The sequence below is a fragment of the Dermacentor silvarum genome, chromosome 3, assembly GCF_013339745.2.
Source record: "Dermacentor silvarum isolate Dsil-2018 chromosome 3, BIME_Dsil_1.4, whole genome shotgun sequence".
In the NCBI taxonomy this organism is placed as follows: Eukaryota; Metazoa; Arthropoda; class Arachnida; order Ixodida; family Ixodidae; genus Dermacentor; species Dermacentor silvarum.
The window spans coordinates 129,224,733-129,246,447 of NC_051156.1; the positions used below are offsets into that span (position 1 = coordinate 129,224,733).

Genomic DNA, 21,715 nt, shown 5'->3' on the forward strand with positions numbered 1-21,715 from the left:
GACGATTTACATGTACGTGGACTAGAGTCCGCGAATCGTTTGTCCTATAAAAACTTGTGCCTAGCACTCATGCGTCACCACTCGCCCGTGTGCCTCGTCGCTGCGGTGCCCGTGACGGTGGTTGTGACGGTGGAGCGTCGTTGTGGATACGTCGCTGCTGTCGCGCCGCACCTTGTCGCACCACGCCCCCCCTTGTCGCGACGTGGAAGCAGGAGAAAAACAGCAGGCCGGTAGAACACCAGGCCACAGCTGTACTGGCCAGTAATGCCTGACTGGGAACGCCTCGGCTGCTAAAACGGCATGATCGGTCGGCGGACAGGTAGCTCAGGCGCCCTGGTGGCCAGCAGGAAGCACTGCACCAGGCCGCTATCACAGCAGGCCGCTGGTACACAGGAGAGCAGAGCCACGAGCCGGATCTGCGACCAGGTCCGCACGGTAGCAGGACACCCGGTCGCCAGTCCTCGGGCTCGCTCAGCAGGCTGGTAGTGCAGGTGTTCCGGTCCCCAGCATGAAGCACTGCACCAGGCCGCTATCACAGCAGGCCGCTGGTGCGCAGGAAAGCCCAGCCACGAACTGGATCCCCGACCAGGTCCGCACGGTAGCTGGACACCCGGTCGCCGGTACCCGAGCCTGGAGCCGCCGTTTTGCGAGCTTGCGTTCGAGGCTGCCGGTCGCTCTCACGCTCTGCGTGCTCTCGTGCCACTTCTTTGTTCATGGCACATGGTGGTCTTTCTCCATTATCATCATCACCAATTCTCTTCTTGGTGCTGCCCACAATCACCATCACTTCGAGTTGGCTATTCACGCACTTTGTTTTGGCACCGCCACACGCCACTATCCACATCATCACAGTCTTATTTGCAAAATTCCCTCGTTTATGAACACCCGAGTTCAAAGAACTAGCACGTGAAAAGCACATGTAACATCCAAAAAGCAGCACAATTGCAAACACATCAAAATTCTCTTAATTTTGTCAAGGGTTCTAACCAAGACAACTATTACGGAAGGGATGCTCGCGCTTTTTGCACCTCCAGAAAGACGTTCATACTCTCGGAAGTACATTCGCGCAGGTCGTGCACCTGGGCCACAGTAATAGCGAGCCGTTCTGGAGCGCCAGAGGCTGTGAAGGCCAACGAGCATTTCCAGATCAAAAAGAAGCCCATCGTCGTTTTCTATCGCTAGATACCTGATATAATGGGGATTTAGCAGGAATTGCTTTTTGAATTGTCCTTTGTAAAACAACACCAAAATACACTCGTTTCCAAAGATGCAGGAAGACGTGATCATTTGTCTTTGGTGCGTAGCGCAGTGGTTATGACGCTCGCCTTCGGACCTTGGGTACCCGGGCTGGAATTCCGTCCTCGCAAAGAAAGTTCATTTTGTTATTTATTTGTTTCTCTTGCTCTCTGTGTGTCTCTCTTTCTTTCTCTCTCTGCACATCCTCTCTCGCCACTGTTCGACCACCTGCGGCTGGCGCTGATCAACGCTCGGCACGGTTCAGCCTCGGCCTTAAGCAGCTGCGCTGATAAAAGGGTCTGCTAGTTGCCTGTCCGCAGAAAGCTATCATATCAGCATTGACTCGACCGCCGTCGTGTTCTTCCGCAGCTCGATCGTTGGCACCCACGGGCTGCGCTCATGCTCGGCAGGCGCTCGTGCCACTGTTCCCGCTTTCGTCGTCGTCTTCGTCTTCCACAGCTGGCTGCGTTGCGGCTCATCATTCCAACGTAGAACTTCACTTCTCTTCTGTCGCCGTAATTGGGAGGCCGCGCTTACGGGCGAATGAGCCACTGCTTAAGGGAGTATGAACCATTCATTGTCTTACGTAACGGACAGATTTAATTTTGAAGTAATTTTGAAGAATTGCAAGTGGCAATGGTGGGCAAATGCTGCTAACGACGCAGCCGAATAAACGCGTGAAATGGAACGCAAGCGATAACGGCGGACTGCGGTCACACCCAAAAGTGACGCCGTTCTCTCCGTCGCAGCTGAACGTGTATGTAACCACATTAAGAACAGAAAGACGTAATCACTAATTGAGAAATACTTCAACGAACCATCGGGATTAACGCTGTGATAAACACCGGGGCCACACGTTTCAGCTTCACTGGTTAACCATCTGTACGAAGTGCTTGGGCGGTGATTTTTTTCTTTGGACAAACTCAGATATTCTTTTGAAAAAGGTACTCTTAGAGAGCGCACAGTGGCGAAATCTCCATAAAAAAGCCCGGAAGCGTTCAGGGAATGCTATTTGTGGCAACAATAAAATCTCGTAGTGCTTTGCTCATTCTCATCTGAGACAAAATGCGCAAGAAAGGTTCCCTGACGTCCCGAAACAATATAAATTTGTTTGCAAGCTGAAGCACGAAGAGGTGTCCCAGATATATTCCCCCATCTTTGACGCTCCTGAACAGGTTCGTCTGACTACACATCTCCCAACTCGAGGCCCCCACTAACACGGCAAATATGCGGTGAAGTTTCTTAATGTTTACCCGAGAACATTATAACACCTGCATTGCATACCAAACCTTACCGATGAACAAATTGCACACTGTTTCTCTGGCGAAGATGGACAGATAAGCCACTACATCTGTCCACCTTGTACCGCATCTCTTTAACTTGTTATTACCAGTACCTATCATTGTCTTTATAGAATTCAAGCGGCAAACCAAGGTATTTACCGGAGTTGTTTATCACCTAACGTTGGCTGGGGTCGAAGGCCATTCTCCGTGCCTAAACCCCAGGAACTTTCCCCAATTCACAGGACATCCAGAAATGTCACTATTATTTAACTACTCTAACTGCTTCAATAACACTTTCTTTGTTGTCTCATAAAAGAGCTGCGTCAACTGCATACGCCAAGAGTTCAACTTCTGACGCACGCAGGCGAATACCTTGAATGGCACCGTTCTGCAATATGGAGCGACACACAAGAGATAGGAAAATGAAGGAGAGCCGATAAAAGTGTCACCACGAAGAAACACACATGAAATAAAAATCCGAAACGAAGAAATAAAAGCTACCTGAAAGTGTCCTGACAACGATTTCACATAATTTAGGCAACAAATTAACGAAAGCGCAATGCGCAAAGCTGACGGTAATCTGTAGGCCAAAAATAGTGTGCAATTTTCAAGCGCCTTGGTTGCCGATATTGTCGGCTTTGACTAAATGCATTGATGCACCCTATACTAATTACCACCACGCCCTCATTCTGATAAAATCAACGTCGTGCAGTGGCTGTAAGGCATTATTTTCAATTTTTTAGAAGTAATTTGCAGTGAAAAGCGGTACGAGGTAATCTATCTTCCTTGACAGCAAAGACAAAACTGATCTGCGTCCTCAGAATATTCCGGAAAGTGTTTGCATTCTGTCTGCTAACACTTCAGCGTTTTTTTATAAACGCAATAGCAACCCTGTGCATGCATTTGCAAACCGTCTTTGTCTCTCAGTGCTAGCCACCGGCATTGTTGAAATATTTCAGTAGTAAGCTTGTTCCTAGATGGCCTGTAAGTCGCAAAAAAGCAATTCCTTTATATCAAATTTACGCCACGCGACAAAAAAAAACTAAAAAAAACTAGAGAGTGCGGTCCTACCGTGAGTGACACCGAGCGTGAGAGATATCCATACGATGCTGGGGGCCAAGGCCGAACACATGACGCCCGCCCAGGCAAGGATGCTGCCGACCGTCATCACGCTCAGTGGGTTGACGCGCTCGAAAAACACTGCCACTAGGAGCCCTGAAAGAGAAAAACAAAATCAACAGACATGAGTCACTGATCTGGCGCTGAACCCATTTACTATCACAGCGACAGGGTATTACACCTAAAATCATTCTGAAGAAATAGTCATGCGCGATGTACACCACATCTTCTTTAACTACAGTATTGCCTTTCGTGGCCCGGGAAATAAATGCACAAACAAATATGTAAAGTTAACGATTATGTCAGAATATGTAAAGCTACCAAGACTTTGCAGGAGTTACCAAGAGCTAATATCCTGTGATTTGCCAGTGGTCGTGTCCGTTACCCAAATGTACAATGTCGCAGTAGAGTGAGTTCAAATCCCGTGGTTGCGTAGTTTGGTTCTTATATCTCATTCGGCTGTTGTCTATGCGCTTTGCTGATGTTGCTTTCAAACACGCAATACAATGAACCCTTTGAATATCATGCCCTATTTTATTAGCAGGCATGTGTGACATGGATATATCTAATAATCAACAGTATAAATAAACAGATAATATGTCATGATGTGTTCTGTCACCACGTAGAATTGAGATGCACTCCATGGCAATCCAGTGCCGTGCTCTGTAAGCCGGTTAGATGGGGCTTGGAGTGCCCGCACTGTGAGCAATGTTCGTTTTCTTGATCCTATGTGGAGTTTGAAGGGGAGGATGAGGCCTGACCACTGTCCGACCTCAATGCTAACGGAAGCGGTCGTTGTCATGTTTGTCAGTGTAACTAAAATGACAGGCGATCGGAAAAGAGGAAGCCAAAGTTCACGCTTTTGACTGATGTGCCACAAATGGAAACCGTAAACTCACTCGGTCAAACAATGCATCAGCCACTTGACCACATCCGGATACCTTTCAAGCAGACTTTAATATCGGATAAGCAATCACTATCTCTTCTTTGATTGTTAGGTCTGTGGTAACGGTTGACACCACTAATGATATAACCTGCCAAAGGCTTGTTCTATTCACTCCTGCATAAATTAGAAACGCCAGCGTCAGAATATCTAAATTTCTATGTGAATTCCACGTTTAGCGTTCAGAGAAAATTAAACTTTTCTTTCGACGATTTCCAACCTTGCTCTCAGTTGGCGCAGGAGATCTGGCGCTGGACCATGGAATTTATTGTCTACGCTTTTGCTAGAGCCAATATGTTGTTTACAACACTTTAAACGTATATCCAGGAATGTAGGTGGAACAACTTTTACCGGCCATTTCGCTAGTTGCATCGATGAGCGTGTCTGGCCATGACGCCGTGGATCGACACACCCGAAATTCTTCCATGATGCTAAGATAGAAAATGCCCGAAGAGCGGATGGAAGCTGAGCCGAAGAAAAAGGCGGCGGCAGCAACAATGGTTACGTGCCAGTCCTTGTCGGTTTCATACATGTGTCCCTGCAGTGCCACCTGCAAGGCAAAAAAAAGCAAAACAATACAGGTTTAATTGCAGCTACATTTTTCGCGAAGGACATATTTATCAGCCTGCTCTATCATTTCGACATGAATGGTTTCCCGCCACGGTCAGCCTCAAAAGAAACTTTTGCATTCTAGCTATGACCCAGTGTATAGTGAATCAATTATTTGGCTATTTTTGGGAAGTGCGCAATTATTAAATTCGCCGAATATACCTTGCGCAACAAGAAAAAAAAAGAAAAAGGCTGCTCACTCCTAATTATAATATTTTAATGAGGAATATTATAAAGAGTTGGAACAAAAACAACGATCTTTCCATGGCCATGTGCCGAGTGTTGCTCACCATCTAGTCTTGTAAATTTAAACCTCCTTCGCCCGCGTAGCAGTTTCGTGGAGGTGCTAGTTATCACCACCAATAACCGAACAGCATCTACTCATGCTTCGCCGAACTCAACGCCTTGCTGTACTTCCACGTTCACCTCTCAACGTGCCTGACGACAGAGGCGTGCGGGAACGAACGCTTGGTAGTTCGTGTCTCCTCCACAGGGAGCCACGCCCCTTCACCTGAATATCGGGTGAAGATGTGGAGGTTTGCTTCACTCATTGCCAACAAACAAGAACAGAACATGGAGGTGGCGATTCGAGGCATCTGTCTCAGTAGAGCGGCAGCAAGCAATAATGCGAATCGTTGACTGTTGGGCCAGCCAGCATATCGTGTGTTGTTGAACGGAATATTGGTGGAAAGAAACGATCTAGACAGGACAGATGAGCGTGTGCTCTGTCCACATCATTTCATTCTGAGCGTCTGTCCTGGTCACTTTGGTTTTTTTTTTCGCTCTTATTCCGCTCAACCGCACAAAATACTAATACTAACCAATCGGCATTATCAATGCTAAACGAATGAGCTGTTACAGTTGTTCGTCTCCTACACTGTTGTATTACTAAAGCTACACACGAGCTGTTTATACAGGAGGTCCACGTAGATGTCCGGGATTGCAAAAACAAAGGTTTGCGTCGTGACCCGCGGCGCAGCCCTTCCTGTGAGTCATACCCCACCGCAGCTGCAGGCACTAGTACATCCCACGATGGAGTAGCCTATTTTATGAAAAACCAGACAGAGAGCGCACCAGCCGCTGAGGTAGGCACAATAAAAAGGCAAATCAAGATAAAATTCTCCCTCAGCTATTCTCAGAGAAAATGGGGATACATTCTTTGTATCAGCGCAGAAAGCGATGGTCGCACAAAAAGGAAGGACACGAGAAAAAGCTCCGTCGCATGCCCCCGCGCTGAGGGACACGTGTCAATGCAGAGCATAGTGGGGTTCCTTGGTGTTGGTGTTGTTGGTGTGGTGGTGGTGGTCTGGGTTGAGAGAGAAAAGAGAATCGTAAGTAGGTAACGTACAGTTGTTATTATTTTATTGGCATCACTGCGATTCTTATTATTATATTATATGATATTATTATTGCGTCTCTGTTGTTCTCTTTTCTTTTTTCTTCTCTTTCTTCTCTTCAGAGGTTGGATTGATGATGTTGGATGTTGGATTGCGTTGAGGTACTAGTTGAAGGTCTTGCTTCCATCGCTTATCAACTGCGACCGCCGACGAACGCTGATGTTGGATTGCGTCGAGGTGCTAGTTGAAGGTCTTGCTTCCATCGCTTAACAATTACGACCGCCGACGAACGCAAGAGAAGAGAGCGCAGGAGTTGACGAGTGGAGCCCGCGCCAACCCGCTTTATATTCCTAGCGCGCGCGTTAGAGGGAGGGGAGGTGGAGAGAGGGCGCGCTATCACGCCAACACCTGCTGTTGCTACGGTGCTTGCAGCGCCGGAGCGCGACTCAACTACGACGCTTCTCGCGCTGCACATGTGCTGCAAGCGTGATGCGGGAGAGGAGGAGTGGGGGAGAGGGCGCACCTGTGCTCGAGCTGTTGCGGACGGACGGCGCATGCTACATGTGAGTGAAAGAAATGCTCTGCATTTAAAACGCTGTATAACAACTGAAGTTTATTAGCAAAAATGTATGCCTCCATTCTACCCTCTGAAAGTATGTACAGCGAAGCAGTCGCCGACGTTACACCAGCGTCACCACCCCAAGACGTCGTACAGTCGAGATAAATGTAGCCGCAACGCGTCGCCGCCGGTGCAGTTGTGTTGCAAGCGTTCGCCGCTTACATCTGGTATGACGTCAGAGGAGCAGCGGGTGAAACCGCGTTGCAACAGAGGAGGCGCCGGCATTGCATCGTATATATAGAAGGGGCGGCTCGGTGGGATTGGTCGGCAGATATGTTAAGTGAGTCGGAGAGACTGAAAGAAGCCACGCTTCGTCGTCCGAACGAAACCAAGAGGATGCAGCGAGCCGAGGAGACGGAGGAAGAACGAGCCGCACGCGCCGAGAAGCGTCGTAAGTACGAAGAAACAGGCGAGTGGATTCAGATAGCACCCGAAACGTGTTCAAGTCACTGGACGACAAGCCCTTATCCTCCCGCCTCATCGACCATCGGGCCCTCTTTGTGGCAATTGAGAAACAAGATGAAGACTTTCAAAATAAATGCGTTAAACTTTAAAAATGTCTAGTCTTTAATGTAACCTTAACTTAACGAGAGGTAACAACCAAATTTGAACACTCAGACGTACGAAGATAAACGATAAAGATGTAACCGTAGAGACAACCAAGCTAAACAATAAGATTAACCGTACCTCTCGCTATGCACACCGATGCATTACTTAGTTAAGCCACAGCCAATTTTTGTGTTTGTGCTTGAAGCAGATGTTAATTCCATCGAATAAAGACCTAAAAAATAGCGATCGTCCCACATTTACATTGTCCATGTGCTCGTGCAGGTGCCAAATTGAATGCAGTGCAGAATATCTTTAGCCTTATTTATCATACGTCAAGAACAGCTTCTGGCGAAAACATGTGAAATATTGCAAGTAGCTTTAGAAAGAGTACCACGTAACCCACTTGCTTTTGCATAAATTGTAGCAGCATTTATTATAACGGGTTTTGAGATTTATGGACACACACATTAAGGAACTCGCTGTCATCTACACTGGCTGTACTGGCTCTCTGAAGCTTCGTTCCGTTCTTCTAATCAATCACTTGTTAAGATTTTTTGTATGTTCGTTCACGTACGAAAGCGGTGTTGACGCCCGGAGTGGGAAATCACCTAGTATAATGTTCGGATGAGTGCCCTCACCTACACATTTAAAATACCTTAAAACTTTCCTGCCTATATGTGGCCTGCACGGTTTGGGCTGTTACGCTTTAAAAGTTTCGCGATTATTTACACAGCTAACACAATGCAAAAATATATTCGCGCTACCTCTACTCGCCTGTGTGCGTGTATTCTTTATAGGTTGTGCGAAGACCTAGATCCAAACGGAAGAGGATGGCTGTACGCTGAAAAAGTATAATGAGTACTTACTAGCTGACACTGTAAAAGTGAGTAGCTCAGAACACCCGATGCGTTACAACCAATACCCATTCAGACTGAATTCCACATTTGAATTACACGTTGCGTAAACTTGGCTATTCGAAGTTTTAAAACAAAATATTATCCAAATGGGAATGTCCGTAAAATTGCGAAAATAAAATGACCTACTGCAAGAACGCCGTTTCAATCTTCGTCGACGCGTATTTGAGTGTGATAACTTGCTGCCAAAAAAGCGCAGGAAACGCATGCAATGAAATGCATGAAAATATTTAACTATATTTTTCTTGAACTATGTGTGCCAGATTTCACAACTGTTATTAACTATTACCGCCACTTACGATAGAACTGCTGTCTTAGTAACTGGTACTTTCCAAGTCGCGTGACGTACCGCTCTTGAATAATGCGTTATCAGGCCATCTTTCGAATCTGTAACACATGCAAATAGGTGGATAGATATTACACTACCAGGTCAATAACCTTGTTCAAGGGCACACCATAATTATATAAGAGCACAGGTTTGGCAAGAAATTCTCTTTTGAAGTTTAGCTTCCTGGCCTTTCTATTTTAATAAACTTCTATCGCAACTTTCCTAGTTATGGTAAATGAAAAAAGTGACACACATCACTAATGCGCGTTGCTCTGCTATGGAACCACGTTGATGGATGAACTCACTCCAGAAAAGATTGTGCGTGAAAACAAGGGTGTTTCATTTTCGTCGCCATCAACAAGCAACAAACAAGACGAGTTTATCCATAACTGCTTGGTTTCAAGTTGATGCATTACTGCTGGTGTATCTTAAAGCTTTCGACCTTCTTCATAAAAACTTTTTTTCTCTCATGGATCAATCATTTCTTGTTATATTTATTTCCCTGGATTGTCATACAGCATAGCGTGAGTCTAAAATAAATATAACTATGTAGGCCTGTTTTCTGCAGATACTGCTGAGGGGTGCGCAAGTAGCCGGTGAGACCCGGCTCGCATGCGCCACGCGCACGAGGTACCACGCGAGGAGAAAGTAGAAGACAGTTCGACGCCAGTTTTAGAACGCGACTGACGGGCATTCTTTACGACAGTAATGACTGATTCGTGAGCACAGGTTCGGCCTTAATATATATCGTTGTTTTATAAACATGTGTTCCTCAACATGGGTACAACATATAGTCGAACGATATAGTCGTCGCAAACGGGCTAATGGGTGGATGCTGGTGGCGGCACGTACAGCGAGCTGGCAGTTTCCTATCATCCTGAAAGTCCTAGTTTCGCATAAATGCGCATGCGTCTAGGCGGCGCGGCGCGGCGCACACGTTGGATTATAGAGAGTTTGGTTTTCGTGGCTTTCATATTCACAGATATTCACTAGCCCACGCTGCTCGACGAGACGCGGATGTGGTCCATTCTGGATGACGAGGCCGGTGCGAAATGCAGCATGTTGCATCTCGATACGTCGGCCGCCGCTCGCCCTTTGGCGAGGGAAACCTGAGAGAAGGTGGTAACCTCGCCGAGCGATGACGTCACCCCACGATGCCTCGCAACGCCTCGCAAAGCTGGTGCGAGGCGTTGCTAGGCAACGTGGGGTAACGTCATCGCCCCGCAGTTTTTTCTTCACACTACGCGGCCTAACCACGAGCTTAAGCGGCTCCGCTGTTAAACATTGAATTAGTTCAATAAGGAACTTGCGCTTGGCGGAGGGCCTAGAGTAATGTTTATGCTGCACTTACGCATACATGTCTGTGCGCGTGGCGTACATAGCATGTGGTGGTTGTGCTTGTTTAACGTCGCCGACAGCTTCACTCTACATCCACCATCCAAGGGTGGAATAGGGTTGGATTTTGTTTTATCCAGTGGCCGTATTTCGCCAGGCATTTCGCCAGTCGCCAGGCATTTTGCCACGGCGTCGCAGGAACTGTTATAATTACAAGGCTAGCACTACCAGCACGGTACGCCGGACACAACATGCGCAACTTGTAGCAAAATTCACATGCCGCTCGAAGGGTTGCTTGGAAAGTCATTTCGGTTAACCGTGATCATGTGGGGTTGCACCGGAAGAACAGCGTCCGACGCGGGTGTGAAAATCCCGCGGTCCTGCAGGCCTCGGTGCCAACGCGTAGCGCACTACACACGCCTGATAGCGAATGTGGCCAGATATGGTGTGATTCTTGCTGCGTACCTTCGCGTGTGTCTCGTTGGTTCTTGAGTTAGAGACACGGCACAGTTGAAACGGTGAAGCGAGCGGCAGCACTAAACATTCGCGCTGAGACGAACCCTCACGTATCCCGCTGCCGGTGCTTTTTATCACGCCAACTTTGTGGCATCAAATGCCCGCGATCGATAGAGATCGGTAGATGTTTGCCTGTGCACTCGTGACACCATCCCTGTTTAGTTTGTAGGAGAATGTTTACAGAAATTTAAGGCAACGTAACGAACTACGACACTTCTATTAGCGAAATTTTCGAATACGTTGCTATGTTTGTGAATGCGATGGCTTTCGGGCGAAACATCATTTAATTTTGATGATGATGTGTGGTGTTTTATGGCGCAAGGGCCAGTTATGGCCAAAGAGCGCCATGCCAGTGTTTGTGAGTGTGCAGTGGACCGATGAATTCTGAGAAGTAGGTGAAGCGTGGCTGTAAAGGGGCCTAAAAATAATCGCTGTAAAGTGCGTAAAATATACATGTACTAAAATTATGGCAATGACTCATCAGGTGTACTATGAAATGAAGAATGCATTGAGAAAGAATGACACGATATGTAAGATATTTAAGATGCAGTAATTGGCAAGAAGCACTACTGCCTAAAGAGAGCCCTTGAACCACAAGGGCCTGGAGGCATGTGCTATAAAAAACTACTATCACAGCGGCATCCTCTGGAGAGAGGATGCGCTACGACCTTAATGGGCTAATAACATGCAGCACCACATCGTTCAAGAAATCGACGACTGCTTTGGCGTTAAAAAGCGGTTCTTATCCAAGAAACATGATGGGATGAAGAGGCACATGATACCGGTACGCTTGAGGAAAATATTTCTTTCTATCTGTTTCGGCTTCCCGACACTCCACGAGGACATGGAGGACGGTCAGCCTCTCACGACATCTACCACAGGTTGGTGGTTCATCACAAGTAAGCAAAAAATTGTGGGTACCATATGTATGTCCTATTCTTAGACGACAGAACGGGACATCAGTTCGTCGTGTTTTTATTACGAGGGGCCAGAAACCTAACTGTGGTTTTATCAAGTAAAGCTTATTTTTTTTCCGCATCCCACAAGCGTTGCCAGTGGCTTCGCAGTTTCTTTCGCAGGAAAGGCTTCAAATCCGTTGGAGGAACAGCAGCTGTAGGAAGATGTAATACCTGAGATGTAACTGATGTGGCCATTTATTCTGCTTGAACATTACCCTCAATGTCTCTATGGCCCGGCACCAGCATATAATCACATGCTGGTTAGATATTAACGCTTTACACAGAATAGAAAAGAGCTCACTAAGTACAGGGTTTTTGTATTTACAGAGTGATTGCAATGCTTTCGAAACACTTTGCGAGTCTGTAATTATGATAGTCTTTTTAAGTTTTGATTTCATTATATACTTTACAGCCGACAACACTGCATAGGCCTCAGCCGTAAAGATACTTGTCTCCGGGTGCAGTACACCGGATTCCGAAAATGATGTACCGATGGCCCCATAAGATACTCCGGCATGTGACTTGGAAGCGTCTGTGTAAAACTCTGTACACGAGTATTTAAATTGGAGTTCTAAAAAATGCATTCTAATGTATGCCTTTGGCGCGTGTTTAGTGACCTCTACGAACGATGTGTCACACTATGAGCTGCCACTGCCACGGCGGCAACAGTTTCGCTGGAGCCATAGGACATTGTTCAAGCAGTGGAACACCCATTTCCTCACTGAGGTTCCTCACACGCAAAGAGAACGGCTTTCTCGCTGCAGGTCGAGTATGGAAGAGTGTGGCAGCGGTCACGTCATTTATACTTGAATAAGAAGGATGTTCAATGTTTGCTTGTACTTTCAGAAAATATGTAAAACTGCTGTATGACCGCTGCAGATGAAGTGACCACTGATTCGACTCTACGTAGAGGCTCTGGATTGGACTTGTCCTGAAAGCAGCAGTCGCGAGACGGATACCCAAGTGGTGAACGGGGTCTAGTATTTTTAACGCACTTGGCGTTGCAGAATTACAAATTATTGGCCCGTAATCAAGGCGTGAGAGGACAAGACTTTTATACAAGTTAAGCAACCACTTTCGATCACTACCCCAAGTCGTACGCAACAGAAGCTTTAAAAGGTACATTGTCTTCAGGCATTTTGCCCTCAGATGCTTAATATGAGGAATAAATGTTAGCTTGGGGTCTAAAATAATACCTAGAAACTGATGCTCGCTGCTCACAGAGAGCGCATCTCCTTTGATTGCAATACTTGGGACTGGCATTACGCCTCTCTTGTTAGTAAAGAGTAGGCAAGTGCTCTTCTGGGCATTTACTTTAAAACCATTTTCATCTGCCCATTCGGACAATTTGTTTATTCCAAGCTGCACTTGTCGTTCGCAGATGGCAATATTGCATGACTTGAAGGCTATTTGCACATCGTCGACATAAATGTAATAAAACATTGTGCGTGGAATGACTGTGCGCAGGGAATTCATTTTTACAATAAATAGTGTGCAACTAAGCACACTATGCCACAGGGCACACACCGGTCTCTTGGGTGAAAGACTTAGACAAAGCGTTACCCACCCTTACCCGGAATGTGCGATGAGATAGGTAACTTTCGATTGTATTTAACACAGTTGCCACGGACACCCATCGCCGAAAGATCTCGGAGAATGCCATAGCGCCATATCGTGTCGTAAGCTTTTTCTAGGTCGAGAAAAACTGAGAGGCAGAACTGCTTATGTATAAAAGCATCCCTAATATAAGACTCAATGCGAACAAGGTAGTCTGTTGTGCACATACCTTCCCTGAAACCACATTGCAAGGGGTCTAGTAGTTTTTTTTTCTAGGAAACAGATTAAGCGCCTGTTTATCATTTTTTCAAATAGTTTGCACACGCAGCTTGTTAGGGCTATTGGCCTGTAGCTGCTGGCTAGGGATGAGTCTTTGCCTTGTTTAAGCACGGGGAGGACTATAGCCTCCTTCCACGAGGACGGGATATGCCAATCCTTCACATGGCATTGAAAAGATACAGGAGTGTTTTCAGAGTTTCAGGATGAAGGTGCTTAATCATTTCATAGATGACACGATCACTGCCTGGCGCCGAGTTATTGCAGCAAGCGAGGGATCCCTTAAGTTCAGTTAAAGTAAATGGATAGTTGTAGGCCTCACTCGATGATTCTTTACGTTTAAGGGGCTGGCGCACTTCGCGTTCTTTGATCCTCAGAAATGTTTTTGTGTAATGGGACGCACTGGATACATGTTCGAAGTGTTCGCCCAGAAAGTCTGCCTGGTCTTCCAGGCTCTCACCTTGGGTACTGACTAAGGGGAGTGGGTGTACCTCCCGGCCTTTTAATTTATTTACTCTATTCCACACTTCTGTCTCATCAGTGTAAGAATTTATACCGGAGATGTACTTTTCTCAACTCTCCCTTTTAGCTCGTCGACGCGTTCTTCTACCCTGGGACTTTATTTGTTTGAAACTAATCAAGTTTTCGGCAGTTGGTGAGTCCCGAAGTCGTACCCAAGCTTTGTTTTGATTTTTCCGTGCTTGTTTATATTCTTCATTCCACCACGGAATGCGACGTTTATTCGCAAGTCCGTTAGTTTGACGGACGCATTTCGTGGCAGCGTCATTTATAAAAGCTGTTATATAGGCCACAGCGTCTTCTATAATAAAGGAGGCAATATCATCTGTGGTTAAATATGTAAGTTCTCGGAAAAGTTCCCAGTTACCCGTGTCAACCTTCTATCGGGGAATGTGTGGTGAGCATGTATCTTGTTCCGTTACGTTTATTATAATTGGGAAATGGTCGCTCCCAAAGGGGTTCCTCAGAACAGACCACTCCAGGTACGGAGTTAGAGTACTCGATACTATACTTAAATCAATGGCTGAGTATGTGTTATGTGTAACGCTGTAATAAGTTGGAACTTTCTTGTTAAGTATAGATGCGCCTGAAGAAAACAGAAAATTTTCTATAAGGCGTCCTCGCGCATCTAAACGACAGTCGCCCCATAAGGGGCTATGAGCGTTCACATCAACAACTATGTATGGCGGAGGAAGTTCATCAATGAACCTTTGAAACTGTGTCTTGGAAAGTTGATAACAAGGAGGGACGTAAATCGAACTAATTGCGACTAGCTTACCGAACAGTACTGCTCGGACAGCAACTGCCTCAAGGAAAGTTCGGAGGTTTAATTGCCGACAGGCAACACCTTTATCGACTATTATAGCGACACCGCCTGACGAGGCGATAGCGTCGTTGCGGTCCTTTCGAAAAATGGCATATTGCCTTAAAAAGTTTGTGTTTTCTGCTTTGAGATGCGTCTCCTGGACACACAGCACCCTCGGACTGAATTTAAGAAGCAGCTCTTTGACATCATCAAGGTTACGAAGGAGGTCCCTAACGTTCCATTGTAATATTTGCCTGTTCATAATGAAACAGGAGTTTGTGCTGTGTGTTCAGGGAATGCAAATCAGTTCACAGAGCCTTTGTCGGGCCCTGTGATGCGGTATTTTTCTTTTCTGGAGCGATCGCGACTATCTCGCCGCTCCCTAGGCGCTGATGGCGCCGTGTGGCTGGTTGTTGTGTCCGTCGCCTCTTGCAAGGCGCTGGACACGCGCTCTTGCGAGCGCTGTGTCGGACATGGAGGCCTCGTCTCAAGAGACGAGACCCTTGAGGCCACCAGCCCGTAGGTCGACGGCCCCTTCTTCTGGGATGGCGGCGCAGCGCTAGCTGCAGCCGCCGAGGGGGCGGATGGCCTCGCCGCCGGCTCACTGTGTGCGGGCCGGAGAGCCGCCGGAGGCCGTTGTGGCGCTGCCCCCTGACGCGCCACTTCGGCAAAAGTATTCTTTGGCAGGTACACTACCCCCCTGCGTGCCTCTTTGAACGATATCTTTTCCTTCACTTTGATTGTCACGATTTATTTTGCTTTTTTCCAGGATGGGCACGATCGCTAGTATGCGGGGTGCTCCCCATCACAATTCACACAGTGTGGCGCGCTCTCACAATTATCAGATGGGTGTTCATCGGCACATTTGGCACAGGTTATTCGGTCTCGGCAGTTGTGAGAACTGTGGCCAAACCTCTGGCATTTGAAGCAGCGGAGCGGATTTGGGATATAAGGCCTGACTCCGATCTTTACATAGCCTGTCTCGATAATCTCGGGAAGCACACTTGAGCCGAATGTTAGGACTATATGCTTGGTTTGAATCTCTTTACTATGACGCCTCATCTTAATTCTTTTCACATTGATGACATTCTGGTCACTCCATCCCTCCAAAAGTTCAGTCTCAGTTAGCTCCATTAGATCGTCATCGGAGATGACACCACGAATGGTGTTCATAGAACGGTGTGGGGTGACACTCACTGGAATGCCCCGAAAGACAAGATTAGGTAGCTTTTTATATTGAATTTTATCACGGAGTTCAGGCAGTAGATCACCGCTTGCCAACTTGAAAACTTTGTAACCTGGACCAAAAGCTTCCATCAGTGATTTCGGAACCAGGAAAGGTGAGACGATTCTTGCTGACTTTTCTGCTTTCTCAGAATGGATGACATGAAATCTTGGAAAATTATCAACTTGGCGGCCAAAAAACTTGAAAACTTCTTCGGTGCGCCCTCGTTTATGAGGGCGATCAGAGAGTTTGGGGAATGACGAAAAAGTCATAAAGGTAATGACACTTTCGGTAGCTATGCCAGCCGCCCACCACCGAGCCCAACAAGGGGACGCTACGAGACCCGAAGGAGATGCAGACGCCAGCTGTACGTAGCCACTATAACCTAATATATTAGACCCAAGGTTGGATAAATTACACCAGGTTAACCCTTGCTGCCTGGAAAATTGGAAGTAAAACGAAGCGAAGAGAAGACAGGAGAGGTGGAAAGTGAGAGAGAAAGACGAAGGTTGGAGGGAGAGAGAGACAAGGAAAGGCAACTACCGATTTTCCCCGGGTGGGTCAGCCCGGGGGTGCCGTCTACGTGAGGCCGAGGCCAAAGGGGTGTGTTGCCTCCGCCGAGGGGCCTTAAAGGTCCAAACACTCGGCATCAGCTCAACCCCCAGGATCCCCTTTTCCCCGGACACGGCTAAGCCGCGCAAGGTTAGACGCGGGAGGGTCCAACTTTCGTGTGCTCGGGTACGTACGTGGTGGCGCAGCTCACCAAACGCCTGCTGACGCAGACGCCCCTGCGGGGAACATCATTTATTTTTTTTTCAAAATAAATCTTCCTCTTCTGACCATTTTCGATCTGGTGACTGCTGCCTGCAGCCGCATTGCTTGGACAATGTGCGGGTCTTGGACATCGCCCATACCAACACCGGATTACGTGCAAACCGAGGCAATCTGGGGTGGCAGGTGGTGCACCTAAGCACATAGGATACACGTCTTCAACGCTAACTTCAGCAAAGACTTCAGCTCAAACATCCAAATGTCGACACAAACGAGCTTTCCTCTTCAATTGCGTTCAGATTTATTCTATCGTTGGTTCCTACATTGTCATGTCGTTGGTTGCTGTAGTTACGTCATCAGGAGTATGTCGTCGTCATTGTATCGTGGTCACAAAGTTAATATTAAGAACTTGGAATTTATCTCAGTTAATTAACTAATTATTCGGAATATAAAATATTTTGAGGAGCGCCACCTGGGGGCAAACACCTAGCTGCAGTTAAAAACTTTTTTTTCCATACCTTGGTCCAAGTTATGTTAATGCAAGCCACGAGTTCGCGTTGAGAGCAAAACTGCAGCGAAACAATTTCCACACGAGCGGATACTGAAAACTGGCAACAGGAAATACATAACGTCTGTATTCACGGCCGCCGTTAGCTGATTCGAGCATCGAAAACAAAGAATGTGAAATTCATTAATAGACAGTGTTTCATTTTTTTCATTCCTACCGCTCAAAATAAACAGTTTTGCATATAAATGAACTTATATTTCGCGACTTACTTGGTTTACCTAGCGATAAGGCAATGGCACGCCAGACACGGTACTTGAATGCGCGATGCGCCAAGCACGCCATCGACCCGAGCGGGGCCGGCTGCGCATGTGAGCTTCGCTTGTTCGACGTCCTGTTTGTCTTCTTTAGAGCGAAGCTCTAAAGGAAGGTCCACACTAGCGACAAAAACGCGCGCGACACGCCGCACGCGGCAAGCGCCCGCGCGGCAGACTCGCGCGGGCAACTCCACACTCGCGTTCTGCGGCGCGTGGAGTGCTGCGTTGTCTCGTTTCATTCGATACTTCTCGTGGCAACGCGCTCTCCGTTCTGCCGGTTTGGTGTTCCATAGGAAGTGTCTGTGTTTCTTTGCGCCACTGCCGGCCACGCTCAGCCATGTCGGATACGGACGCGGAGCTACTGGTGACTGTGAACACTATAATACTTATTTGTTCTTTACTTGTGCAACGTCGACGTGCCAGAAAGCGGACCAGAAAGTTTTGGGTGCGCCCTATATGGCGGTACAGGGACACTGGGAGCCAGGCGCACTCTCTGCTTTCCCGCATGTGCCAGCGGTTGGCACACAGCTCCTTGTCCTTAAAATCGACGTTCGATTTGTCATAGAGGCACGCATATCCGCGAACGGTTTCCAAAAACACCTCCATTGCGAAGCGAATTCTTCGTCGACGTCTCGGTGACGGTGTGGGAAGGCTTAACAAAAAGAGCCCCCTTGACTGGACATGGCCTCTGAGATTTTACAGCGTGCGCGTCACTGTTCGATCTCAGAGCCCATGCATTATTATTCTTTGTTTGTGCGACAGGTGGCGCCACAACTGCGCAGCTCGCTTCTGATTGGTGCTTGTTTTGCGGCTGCCGCAAAAAATGGGTCTCGCACCCATTCGAGCGTTTGCCGCGCGTTGCTGCCGCTTTTCGTGAATCTTGCCGCGCGCGACAGCATCGCTCGCCGCGCGCGGCATGTCGCGCGCGTTTTTGTCGCTAGTGTGGACGTACCTTAAGGCGCCCGTTCACGCGTCGGCGGCGACGGCATCAGCGGCGTAACCGAGCGAACGAGCACAGCGAAAAATTAAAGACGCGAACCGCGAACGGCGGAGATCTATGAGAGAAGCCCCCTTTCTTTAGGTCCGTTCTCTTGGGCTCTCGGAATATTATGAGCTGCTTCTGTGCGTCGACATGGCACCACTGCGCTATTAGACTAAGACAAAGTGAACATTTTGTTTGACTGTCTGCGCTGAATTTCAAGCAATGTAGGCATGGGGCACGCGGTCTCACCGGTCATTGTGACGCAGTTAGCGAAAAGCATCCCGGCTGCTCTGACGCCGTTAGTTTCGAATGTACTGAATCTTACTGGGACAAGTATGTGACGCTTTCTCTGACCCCTCCCGCCCCACACGATTGTAACTTATTTCAATACTTTTTGGGGCTCGTTAGCCGTTCCCTGAGTTGTGACGCAGTTAGCGAAGAGCAGCTCGGCCGTTGTAACGCAGTTAGTTTCATGTGTACTAAATGTTTGTGATGCTTTCGATGGGCCCCAACATTATTATTTTAACTTATTTCGGTACTTTTGGGAGTAATGTTTGGGCACGCTGATCACACAGGACGTTGTTCCGCAGTTAGCGACAGACATGTCGTAGCGAAGGGCAGGTCGGCGGCTGTGGTGCAGTTTTACGTTTGTTAGTTTTGCGTTCACTTAATCTCACGGAGCCAAGTTTGTGGCGCTTTTTATGCCGAGCATTATTAACGAACAATATAAACGTTTCCTAATTCACAGGGAGTGTTGCGTGTACTTTACGAAATTGCACATTGCGCAGAGGAGAGATTCGATGGAGGCTTGTAAAGAACGCTCGCAATTATATTTATTTGATTAAATAAAACTTGAAAAACTATAATACTTAAAGGCAGCCCGTGGTTTACCAGTACAAATGCAACGCCGAGTAGCGCAGCCGGCGTAACGCGTACCAGCTAGCGTTCACTTCGCGCGCACCCAAAACCGAAACCGGAAGTGTGGTTCAGGTTTTCATACCAGTCACTGATGCTAAACTGTCAATTCGGCAGCTGGGTGCAATGAGAGTGTCCACTCTTGTTGAATGTCATTCTCTATGGTAAAACGCCAAAGTCGCAGTAGTGGATCATGCGTCCTCTCTTTTCCACACAGCCATTTGGGGGTTAACATTTTTGGTATTTAGTTCATATATACTCGCGGGACAGCGTTTTTTTGCAATGAAAGCAAAGCTAGAAGGGTGTCGCTCCTGCACATTCTTTACGGCGCCAAGCAGTCCGCCAGAACTTGACAGCGCTTTCGGATACTTGCACCGATACCGAATCAGCATATAGCTTCGCAAGTGCGACCGTTTTGCATTTACAAATAACGCGGAAGAGAGGAGCTCGAAGGCAGGTTAAATTTACCAGTCCGTAGTGCGAATTTAGGTTTTCTGTTTATGTTTATGTTTTCTGTTTTGCAGCTCAAGTTAACGCGAACGACAATTCGCGACTTTATTCAGGAGTTTGGCGTGCTTTGCCATAGCGCATTTTCCTTATTTGCTACTGAAAGTTGTCCGAGGAATCTGGAATCTGGAATCAATGAAATCTCCGCAATGAATCCCAGCACCGGTGTTGGCTTTGTATGTACGGCGTGATGTAAGGTGATCGTCGCGGGGAGATTGTTGAGCTGTGGGTCTCCGCGTCATGCCATCATCACTGGCAGGCTGGCAATCGCCATGGTGCAAAACTCTGTTCAGAATATGATCACTGGCGTGGCATTCATTTAACCGCTGCACCAAAGCTTTGCTTGTCGGATTCGAACATGTAGGTTAGGTTTGGATAATATTCTATCGCGAAAGTCGTCTTTGCAGGCTTTCACGAATGACTTCCTGCAACGGATGTAACGTGCCGCCACCTAGGAGCGGTAAAGCGAAGTACTGCATCGTGACACTGGCGAGCGCCGACAGGGAGCACCTCCATAGTCGCAGCGCAGTGAAGGCTCTAACGCGGTGCAGCCACATACCAATGAACCAAGTGAAAACGGCTTTGTGACTTTGTAAACTCGTCATTTTCTGCGTAATACATTATAAAATAAACGTTATTAAATGTATCCGACGGCAGGATTCGAACCCAGGACTTCTGGTACAGTGCCTAAAATATACTTATTCTAGGCACTGTACTTTTAGTACAGTGCCTAGTACGGAAGCCGTCCAGGAGGCCCGAAATTGAGACCATTACGCCACAGACGCATGCACCAACAAGCGGCTTAAAATGCCTTTATCAATTTTTCGAGGGCAAGTCAGCGCGTTGAGACGCCTGGCGTGTTTGAACGCCACTCGCCAAGAGCACGCCGTGCGCGAAGCAAACATGCAACACCGGTACCCGTCCCGCTATTCATGGGACTTCCGCTGAAGCGGACCGAGAGTTCATGAAACAAACATGCAACACCTTCTGTGAAGACACGTTTCACTTTCGTGTGCTGGAAGACTAGCTCTGGGCCGTCCGGCAAGCCGAAGATGCCTCCCGAGTCCAAGGACTTCGAGCCGACACCTGAGGCCACTAAGAGCAAAGTGCTGGCACATTAAATAAAGTTTATCTCTTCTTCTTTTATGGTTTAGGAGTAAACATTGGCATGATTACTTCTAAAATATACACAGTCAGTACGCCATATAAACAGCGCTCTGAATGTTTACACAGCGTTATATGTTAATAGGTGTACTCGCTTGTGCCATGACTTTCATAGCCACAACTAGAAACAGCAGTTTATTAGATCAAATCAAGCACGCAGACATTGATTAGTAATGGTCTTTATGATTTGTAATTTCTTCTTTTTTGCTCGTTTTTTTTTCTACAATGCTATGGGTTTCCTTCTGTAAACAAACGCCCAGTGTAACTAAAAATTCGTGGTAATCAGGGACATCCGAGGACTGCCTACGCATTGCTGCTATTGTTTGAATAGTTGCGATTCATAGACAAACTCAGAAATTAGCGCACTGTGTATTAAAAGAGGCGAAAATTCTTTGGCGTTATTGATCGCATTTGCACATAAAGAA

At 47.3% G+C, this 21,715-nt stretch overlaps 1 protein-coding gene across 1 annotated transcript in view; it reads right to left on the bottom strand.

The window, feature by feature from the left end:
• The window catches only part of LOC119444785 (uncharacterized), a 54,430-nt gene that overhangs the window by 24,622 nt on the left and 8,093 nt on the right, over positions 1-21,715 (bottom strand). Inside the window, 2 exon segments of the mRNA XM_049664736.1 lie at positions 3,591-3,734; positions 4,933-5,131. Of these exon segments, the coding sequence (XP_049520693.1) occupies positions 3,591-3,734; positions 4,933-5,131 (343 nt within the window).